The 10,549-nt window shown below is 49.6% G+C and overlaps 1 protein-coding gene across 1 annotated transcript in view; it reads right to left on the bottom strand.

Moving 5' to 3' along the window:
- Positions 1-10,549, bottom strand: part of LOC120027105 (proto-oncogene tyrosine-protein kinase Yrk-like) — a 52,715-nt gene that overhangs the window by 2,511 nt on the left and 39,655 nt on the right. The window contains exons 5-13 of the mRNA XM_038971943.1: positions 8,920-9,018; positions 8,664-8,767; positions 8,015-8,164; positions 5,455-5,610; positions 4,230-4,409; positions 3,972-4,048; positions 3,640-3,793; positions 3,429-3,560; positions 21-187 (exon numbers count right to left, since the gene is read on the bottom strand). Coding sequence (XP_038827871.1) covers positions 21-187; positions 3,429-3,560; positions 3,640-3,793; positions 3,972-4,048; positions 4,230-4,409; positions 5,455-5,610; positions 8,015-8,164; positions 8,664-8,767; positions 8,920-9,018 — 1,219 coding nt within the window. The remainder of the gene's footprint in view (positions 1-20; positions 188-3,428; positions 3,561-3,639; positions 3,794-3,971; positions 4,049-4,229; positions 4,410-5,454; positions 5,611-8,014; positions 8,165-8,663; positions 8,768-8,919; positions 9,019-10,549) is intronic.

The raw sequence follows: 10,549 nt of genomic DNA, 5'->3' as shown, positions 1-10,549 counted from the left end.
TATAGGTTTATTAGAGAAGCTAAGTAGTCTTCCAGGAAGCCCTGCAGGTATTCAAAGGTGTGTCTCTCGTCCGCATCTCCCCGCCAGCACTGTACCATCAGCTCATGGAGGGAGGCAGGACAACCCATCGCACAGGGCATCCTGTAGCCTCTCTCCACCTGCTCCAGGACCTCGCGGTTATTCATACCTAGAGGAGAGGAGGGAGAGGGAGTGGTAGAGAGGGAGAAAGAGACATACAGTGGCAAGAAAAAGTATGTGAACCCTTTGGAATTACCTGGATTTCTATATAAATTGGTAATAAAATTAATAACACACAAATTATTGAATTTCTTGTCTATATTGAATACATCATTTAAACATTCACAGTGTACAGTCGTGGCCAAAAGTTTGAGAATGACACAAATATAAATTTTCACAAAGTTTGCTGCTTCAGTATCTTTAGATATTTTTGTCAGATGTTACTATGGAATAGTGAAGTATAATTACAAGCATTTCATAAGTGTAGCTTTTATTGACAATTACATGAAGTTGATGCAAAGAGTCAATATTTGTAGTGTTGACCCTTCTTTTTCAAGACCTCTACAATCCGTCCTGGCATGCTGTCAATTAACTTCTGGGCCACATCCTGACTGATGGGAGCCCTTTCTTGCATAATCAATGCTTGGAGTTTGTCAGAATTTGTGGGTTTTTGTTTGTCCACCCGCCTCTTGAGGATTGACCACAATTTCTCAATGGGATTAAGGTCTGGGGAGTTTCCTGGCCATGGACCCAAAATATCGATGTTTTGTTCCCCGAGCCACTTAGTTATCACGTTTGCCTTATGGCAAGGTGCTCCATCATGCTGGAAAAGGCATTGTTCGTCACCAAACTGTTCCTGGATGGTTCGGAGAAGTTGCTCTTGGAGGATGTGTTGGTACCATTCTTTATTCATGGCTGTGTTCTTAGGCAGAATTGTGAGTGAGCCCACTCCCCTGGCTGAGAAGCAACCTCACACATGAATGGTCTCAGGATGCTTTACTGTTGGCATGACACAGGACTGATGGTAGCGCTCACCTTGTCTTCTCCGGACAAGCTTTTTCCAGATGCCCCAAACAATCGGAAAGGGGATTCATCAGAGAAAATGACTTTACCCCAGTCCTCAGCAGTCCAATCCCTGTACCTTTTGCAGAATATCAGTCTGTCCCTGATGTTTTTCCTGGAGAGAAATGGCTTCTTTGCTGCCCTTCTTGACACCAGGCCATCCTCCAAAAGTCTTCACCTCACTGTGCGTGCAGATGCACTCACACCTGCCTGCTGCAATTCCTGAGCAAGCTCTGTACTGGTGGTGCCACGATCCAGCAGCTGAATCAACTTTAGAAGACGGTCCTGGCGCTTGCTGGACTTTCTTGGGCACCCTGAAGCTTTCTTCACAACAATTGAACCGCTCTCCTTGAAGTTCTTGATGATCCGATAAATGGTTGATTTAGGTGCAATCTTACTGGCGGCAATATCCTTGGCTATGAAGCACTTTTTTTGCAACGCAATGATGACGGCACGTGTTTCCTTGCAGGTAACCATGGTTGACAGAGGAAGAACAATGATTCCAAGCACCACCCTCCTTTTGAAGCTTCCAGTCTGTTATTCGAACTCAATCAGCATGACAGAGTGATCTCCAGCCTTGTCCTTGTCAACACTCACACCTGTGTTAACGAGAGAATCACTGACATGGTGTCAGCTGGTCCTTTTGTGGCAGGGCTGAAATGCAGTGGAAATGGTTTTTGGGGATTCAGTTCATTTGCATGATTCATTTGCATGATCAAAAAATTATCACTCTTCATTACATTCTGGAGTATATGCAAATTGCCATCATACAAACTGAGGCAGCAGACTTTGTGAAAATTAATATTTGTGTCATTCTCAAAACTTTTGGCCACGACTGTAGGTTGGAAAAAGTATGTGAACCACTAGGCTAATGACTTCTCCAAAAGCTAATTGGAGTCAGGAGCCAGCTAACCTGGAGTCCAATCAATGAGATGAGATTGGAGATGTTGGTTAGAGCTGCCCTGCCCTTTAAAAAACACTCACAAAATTTGAGTTTGCTATTCACAAGAAGCATTGCCTGATGTGAACCATGCCTCAAACAAAGGAGATCTCAGAAGACCTAAGATTAAGAATTGTTGACTTGCATAAAGCTGGAAAGGTTTACAAAAGCGTCTCTAAAAGCCATGATGTTCATCAGTCCACTGTAAGACAAATTGTCTATAAATGGAGAAAGTTCAGCACTGTTGCTACTCTCCCTAGGAGTGGCCGTCCTGCAAAGACGACTACAAGAGCACAGCGCAGAATGCTCAATGAGGTTAAGTAAGAAGAATCCTAGAGTGTCAGCTGAAGACTTACAGAAAACTCTGGAACATGCTAACATCTCTGTTGACGAGTCTATGATATGTAAAACACTAAACAAGAATGGTGTTCATGGGAGAACACCACGGAGATGTCACTGCTGTCCAAAAAAAACATTGTTACACGTCTGAAGTTTGCAAAAGTGCACCTGGATGTTCCACAGAGCTACTGGCAAAATATTCTGTGGACAGATGAAACTACAGTTGAGTTGTTTGGAAGGAACACGCAACACTGTGTGGAGAAAAAAAAGGCACAGCACACCAACATCAAAACCTCATCCCAACTGTAAAGTATGGAGGAGGGAGCATCATGGTTTGGGGCTGCTTTGCTGCCTCAGGGCCTGGACAGCTTGCTATCAACAGGAAAAATGAATTCCCAAGTTTATCAAGACATTTTGCAGGAGAATGTTAGGCTATCTGTCTGCCAATTGAAGCTCAACAGAAGTTGGGTGATGCAACAGGACAACGACCCAAAACACAGAAGTAAATCAACAACAGAATGGCTTCAACAGAAGAAAATACACCTTCTGGAGTGGCCCAGTCAGAGTCCTGACCTCAACCTGATTGAGATGCTGTGGCATGACCTCAAGAGAGCGGTTCACACCAGACATCCCAAGAATATTGCCGAACTGAAACAGTTTTGTAAAGAGGAATGGTCCAAAATTCCTCCTAACCATTGTGCAGGTCTGATACGCAACTACAGAAAACGTTTGGTTGAGGTTATTGCTGCCAAAGGAGGGTCAACCAGTTATTAAATCAAAGGGTTCACATATTTTTCCCACCCTGCACTGTGAATGTTTACACGGTGTGTTCAATAAAGATATGAAAATGTATCATTGTTTGTGTGTTATTAGTTTAAGCAGACTGTGTTTATCTATTGTTGTGACTTAGATGAAGATCAGATCAAATTTTATGACAAATTTATGCAGAAATCCAGGTAATTCCAAAGGGTTCACATACTTTTTATTGCCACTGTACAGAGATGTTTCGTAACACACGGTATCCTATGTCTGGAAAAAAGAAGGGAGAGAGTAAGACACGCCCACCTACCTGGGTAAGGTACGCGTCCCTTTGTGATGAGCTCAGTGAGCAGGATACCAAAGCTCCACACGTCAGACTTGATGGTGAAACGCCCGTATAGAGCAGCTTCAGGAGCAGTCCACTTGATGGGGAACTTGGCTCCTGTAAAATCAATCAATCAATCAATCAAATGTATTTAGGAAGTCCTGTTCTCATCAAGAGTTGTCACACTCTCTCTTACCTTGTCTGGCGGTGTACTCATTGTCCTCTATGAGTCTGGCCAGACCAAAGTCAGCGATCTTGCACACCAGATTATCACTGACCAGAATGTTAGCCGCTCGTAGATCACGATGGATGTAGTTCATTCGCTCTATATACGCCATGCCTGCCGCTATCTACACACACACACACACACACACACACGAGGAAGGGTTAGAGGTGCCCGTTATCCCCACTTGTACCACCTGCAGCAGAGTGTGAGGTGGCACCAACACCCGACCACCAGAGGAACGTGGTCAAGATGGTGGTTGACCAAGATGGTGGTTGACCAAGATGGTGGTTGTGTGTTCTGACCTGTGCAGCCATATCCACCAGTTGAGGCAGCTTCAGATTTCCTCCTTCCCCATCCTTCAGGAAGTCCAGTAGGCTTCCTGCAGTACACACAGTTGAATACATGTCAGAAATCATTGTGAAAACATGTGGTGTGTGTGTATGTGTGTATGTGTGTATGTGTGTGTGTGTGTGTGTGTGTGTGTGTGCGAGTGTGTATGTGTGTGTGTGTGCGAGCTTCCTTGCTTAGATGTGTGTGCATGCTGTGTGTCCATGCAGCACCTTGGCTCATGAACTCTGTGATGATGTAGATGGGTTCTTCAGAGACCACAGCGTACAGCTGCACCAGCTTGTCATGTCTCAGTCTCTTCATGATCTGAGCCTCTTCTAGGAAGGCCTCTGGAGACATGGTGCCTGGCTTCAACGTCTTCACTGCTACCTTGGTGGTGCCGTTCCACATACCTGACACACACACAGTGGCAGAAACACACACAATTATATACAGACACGCACACCTACACACCGAGTTATAGTACACACATTAAAAGAGTGATGGTGAGGTCATGCATGGAGGAGGCAGGGTGGGGTAACAATTGGGAGAGGGGAGGAGAGAAGGGTGAAGAGACTAGAGGAGGGATGGGGAGGAGAGTGGGGAGGAAAGAGGAGGAGAAAGGGGAGGAGAGAGGGAAGGATAGAGGAGAGAGAGGAGGAGAGAGGGAGAGGAGGAGGAGGGAGGGAACAGAGAGGGGAGGAGGGAGGGAGAGGAGGAGGAGGGGAACAGAGAGGGAGGAGAGGAGGAGGAGGGGAACAGAGAGGGAGAGTGGAGGAGGGGAACAGAGAGGGGAGGAGGGAGGGAGAGGAGGAAGGAGGGGAACAGAGAGGGGAGGAGGGAGGGAAGGAGGGAAGGGAGGAGAGGAGAGGAGAGGAGAGAGGAGAGGAGAGAGGAGAGAGGAGGAGAGAGGAGGAGGGAGGGGAACAGAGAGGGGAGGAGGGAGGGAGGAGGGAACGGAGGAGGGAGAGGGGAGAGAGGGAGAGAGGGGAGAGAGGGAGAGAGGGGAGAGAGGGAGAGAGAGGGGAGAGAGGGGAGAGAGGGGAGAGAGGGGAGAGAAAAGAAGGGAGGAGAGAAGGGAGGAGAGAAGGGAGGAGGGAGGGGAGGAAAGAGGGGAGGAGAGAGGGGAGGAGAGAAGGGAGGAGAGAAGGGAGGAGAGAAGGGAGGAGAGAAGGAGTACCAGCATGAAGCTACAGTAGCACATGAAGCTGGACCAGTAAAACACCTCCTGGACTGGACACACTCACACACTTTAACACTGACACAGAACAGCACTGGTCTGGACAGACACAGACACTTTAACACTGAACTGGACACAGGGAACACCACATTAGCACCACATTAGGAATATCCAGAGACACTCTGAGAAGTCCTTCTGGAACACAGACTGTAAAAAGTGTGCCAACATACAGTAAAAGAAGGTGACTGATTGATTGATTGATTGACAGTCGGTCTCACCCATCCAGACATCTCCGAAGCAGCCCTGACCCAACTTCTTGTTTAGGGCCAGCGTTTCCCGGGCAACCTCCCAGGCGTCCCGCCCCAAACCCAGGGTGAGGGGCGTTGAATTGGGACAGGGCGTGGTCAAGAAGTGACACATCCCATCGTTACTGCCTAGAAGAGGAAGGGGTGGAGGGGATGGTAGGAGTGGAGAGGGAGGAGGGGGTGGAGGGAGGGATAGAGGGAGGGAGATTAAATGATATGAAGAGGCATGCAAAGACAGAGAACTTGTTCCTACCCATCCAGACTTCTCCAAACTGCCCGTTGCCCAGCTTCTTAATGAGCTGGAGAGACTCTCTGGGAATCTCCCACACATCCTTGGTCTTTACCGATAGGTCCGCAAGCTTAGGCATGCCCCGCCTACAGCTGCCAATCAACCTACAGCACAGACCTGCAGCTCGCTCTGATGGGAGTGAGAGAGAGACAGAGCGAGAAAGACAGACAGACAGACCAAGAGAGGGATAGAGAGAGAGAGGGGGAGAGAGAGAGAGAGAGAGAGGGGGGAGAGATATATATAGAGAGAAAGACAGACAGACAGACAGACCGAGAGAGGGATAGAGAGAGAGAGGGGGAGAGAGAGAGAGGGGGAGAGAGAGAGGGAGGGAAAGAGAGAGAGGGGGAGAGATATAGAGAGAAAGACAGACAGACAGACCAAGAGAGGGATAGAGAGAGAGAGGGGGAGAGAGAGGGGGAGAGAGAGAGAGAGAGAGAGAGGGGGGAGAGATATATATAGAGAGAAAGACAGACAGACAGACAGACAGACAGACCGAGAGAGGGATAGAGAGAGAGAGGGGGAGAGAGAGAGAGGGAGAGAAAGAGAGAGAGGGGGAGAGATATATATAGAGAGAAAGACAGACAGACAGACAGAGAGGGGATGAAGAGATCAAAGGCAACGAACACATATAGAACACATACAGAACACATACAGAACACATATAGAACACATAAAACAGAATGCTTTACTTAATCCACTAAAGAGTACTAACATACATAACACAACATAACATATATAACATAGATACACTACATGACCAAAAGTATGTGGACAGCTGTCTGAACAACTTTTTCCAAAATCATGGTGATTTTTTTGCTACGTGCTTCAGCACTCGGCGGTCCCGTTCTGTGAACTTATGTGGCCTACCACTTTAAGGATAAGCCGTTGTTGCTCCTAGACCTTCAGCTCTTACAGTTCACCGGAGCAGCTCTAGCAGGGCAGAAATTTGACGAACTGACTTGTTGGAAAGGTGGCATCCTCTGACGGTGCCACGTTGAAAATCACTGAGCCCTTCAGTAACGTTATTCTACCGCCAAATTTTGTCTATGGAGATTGCATGGCTGTGTGCTCAATTTTATACACTTTATACATTTCCACATACTTTTGGTGATGCAGTGTAACTTACAGACACATAACATATACACATTAGTACTGATACACCATGCTGTCCAATAGTACTGATACACCATGCTGTCCAATAGTACTGATACACCATGCTGTCCAATAGTACTGATACACCATGCTGTCCAATAGTACTGATACACCATGCTGTCCAATAGTACTGATACACCATGCTGTCTAGCCACAGCTGCTTATTTAATGTGCTTGATAATGCATTACTTGATCATATTAAGTATGCTAGAATGGATTTTGGACATACAGACACAGGAATTAGCACACACACACATAGCAGAGATGCTGCTATAACAGACTGCACCACCAGAGGGCAGACAGACACTGGGAGAGAGGAGAGGAAACAGGGCCCCAACTTACCGAAGACTGGCCATACAGAGAGGAGAGGAAACAGGGCCCTGACTTACTGAAGACTTGGCCATACAGAGAGGAGAGGAAACAGGGACCCTGACTTACTGAAGACTTGGACATACAGAGAGGAGAGGAAACAGGGCCCTGACTTACCGAAGACTTGGACATACAGAGAGGAGAGGAAACAGGGCCCTGACTTACCGAAGACTTGGACATACAGAGAGGAGAGGAAACAGGGCCCTGACTTACCGAAGACTTGGACATACAGAGAAAGGCCTTGTCCAGAAACAATACTTCAGCCCTAGTCCATACCCCCTCTGCACTTTACCCTAGCCCCTAGCTTGTATATACTTCCCCCTACACCCTAGCCCCTAGCTTTTATATACTTCCCCCTACACCCTAGCCCCTAGCTTTAATATACTTCCCCCAATGCCCTACACCCTAGCCCCTAGCTTTTATATACTTCCCCCTACACCCTAGCCCCTAGCTTTTATATACTTCCCCCTACACCCTAGCCCCTAGCTTTTATATACTTCCCCGTACACCCTAGCCCCTAGCTTTTATATACTTCTCCCTACACTCTAGCCCCTAGCTTTAATATACTTCCCCCTACACCCTACACCCTAGCCCCTAGCTTTAATATACTTCCCCCTACACCCTACACCCTAGCCCCTAGCTTTTATATACTTCCCCCTATGCCCTACACCCTAGCCCCTAGCTTTAATATACTTCCCCCTACACCCTACACCCTAGCCACACCTTTGTAGTGCTCCACCAACTGTTGCACAGTGTCAAACTGTGTGCGTGTTGTTATGTAATATCCTCCACTGTCCAGCTTCCTGATCTTATAATGCTTGACATGGTCACCTTTACCATCATCCCAGTCACAGATAGACAGAGAGTAGGCACCTGGAGATAGGAGAGAGGGGAAGGAGAGAGAGAGAGAGGGGAGGGAGAGAGAGGGGAGGGGGAGGGAGAGAGAGGAGAGAGAGAGAGGGGAGGGCGAGAGAGAGAGAAGGGCGAGAGAGAGGGGAGGGGGAGAGAGGGGGGGGGAGGGAGAGAGGGGGGGAGGGAGAGAGGGGGGAGGGAGAGAGGGGGGGGAGGGAGAGAGGGGGGGAGGGTGAGAGAGAAAGATGAGGTGAGAGACAGAGAGAGAGAGAGAGAGAGAGAGAGAGAGAGAGAGAATGAGGGGGGGAGAGAGAATGAGAGATGAGGTGAGAGACAGAGAGAGAGAGAGAGGGGGAGGGAGAGAGAGAGGGGGAGGGAGAGAGAGAGGGGAGGGATAGAGAGAGAGAGAGGGAGAGAGAGAGAGGTGAGGTGAGGTGAAGCTGTACCCAAAACAATAACGAAGTATAGCTGTGTGTGCGTGCGTGCGTGCGCATGTGTGTGTGTGTGTGTGTGTGCGTACCCATGGTGGTCTCACTCTCTCTGATAAGGAATGTTCCTCGGGGGTTCCCCTGACCCAGGAGCTGTCTCTCTGCATCCTTCCTCCCCATCTTCCCAAAATACCACCTGGCAACACACACACACACACACTAGTCATACAATTCATCACCGTGACAACCAGTCACCGCAATATTTCTTACAGTTCAGATACAAATGTTGTACTGTAGTTGGTGAGTAGAGGTGTGTGTGTGTGTGTGTGTGTGTGTGAATGTACTCACTCCTCAGCCTGTATGGAGTCTACAGGAGCGACGTAGTTACTAGGGATGTATCCTGAGATCCCCGTGTTCAACGACCGGGCCTCCCACCAGTCCCCCTCTCTGTAGAGACAGACAGTCATCAGACTGGGCCTCCCACCAGTCCCCCTCTCTTTAGAGACAGACAGTCATCAGACTGGACCTCCCACCAGTCCCCATCTCTGCAGAGACAGACAGTCATCAGACCGGACCTCCCACCAGTCCCCCTCTCTGTAGAGACAGACAGTCATCAGACTGGACCTCCCACCAGTCCCCCTCTCTGTAGAGACAGACAGTCATCAGACCGGGCCTCCCACCAGTCCCCCTCTCTGTAGAGACAGACAGTCATCAGACCGGGCCTCCCACCAGTCCCCCTCTCTGTAGAGACAGTCATCAGACCGGGTCTCCCACCAGTCCCCCTCTCTGTAGAGACAGACAGTCATCAGACCGGGTCTCCCACCAGTCCCCCTCTCTGTAGAGACAGACAGTCATCAGACCGGGTCTCCCACCAGTCCCCCTCTCTGTAGAGACAGACAGTCATCAGACTGGACCTCCCACCAGTCCCCCTCTCTGTAGAGACAGACAGTCATCAGACCGGGCTTCCCACCAGTCCCCCTCTCTGTAGAGAGACAGTCATCAGACTGGACCTCCCACCAGTCCCCCTCTCTGTAGAGACAGACAGTCATCAGACCGGGTCTCCCACCAGTCCCCCTCTCTGTAGAGACAGACAGTCATCAGACCGGGTCTCCCACCAGTCCCCCTCTCTGTAGAGACAGACAGTCATCAGACTGGACCTCCCACCAGTCCCCCTCTCTGTAGAGACAGACAGTCATCAGACCGGGCTTCCCACCAGTCCCCCTCTCTGTAGAGAGACAGTCATCAGACTGGACCTCCCACCAGTCCCCCTCTCTGTAGAGACAGACAGTCATCAGACCGGACCTCCCACCAGTCCCCCTCTCTGTAGAGACAGACAGTCATCAGACCGGACCTCCCACCAGTCCCCCTCTCTGTAGAGACAGACAGTCATCAGACCGGGCCTCCCACCAGTCCCCCTCTCTGTAGAGACAGACAGTCATCAGACTGGACCTCGCACCAGTCCCCCTCTCTGTAGAGACAGTCATCAGACCGGGTCTCCCACCAGTCCCCCTCTCTGTAGAGACAGACAGTCATCAGACCGGGTCTCCCACCAGTCCCCCTCTCTGTAGAGACAGACAGTCATCAGACCGGACCTCCCACCAGTCCCCCTCTCTGTAGAGACAGACAGTCATCAGACTGGACCTCGCACCAGTCCCCCTCTCTGTAGAGACAGACAGTCATCAGACCGGGCTTCCCACCAGTCCCCCTCTCTGTAGAGACAGTCATCAGACCGGGTCTCCCACCAGTCCCCCTCTCTGTAGAGACAGACAGTCATCAGACCGGGTCTCCCACCAGTCCCCCTCTCTGTAGAGACAGACAGTCATCAGACCGGGTCTCCCACCAGTCCCCCTCTCTGTAGAGACAGACAGTCATCAGACTGGACCTCCCACCAGTCCCCCTCTCTGTAGAGACAGTCATCAGACTGGACCTCGCACCAGTCCCCCTCTCTGTAGAGAGACAGTCATCAGACCGGGTCTCC

The sequence above is a fragment of the Salvelinus namaycush genome, chromosome 32 (assembly GCF_016432855.1).
Source record: "Salvelinus namaycush isolate Seneca chromosome 32, SaNama_1.0, whole genome shotgun sequence".
Taxonomy (NCBI): domain Eukaryota; kingdom Metazoa; phylum Chordata; class Actinopteri; order Salmoniformes; family Salmonidae; genus Salvelinus; species Salvelinus namaycush.
This window is presented reverse-complemented; position numbering and strand designations above follow the sequence as displayed.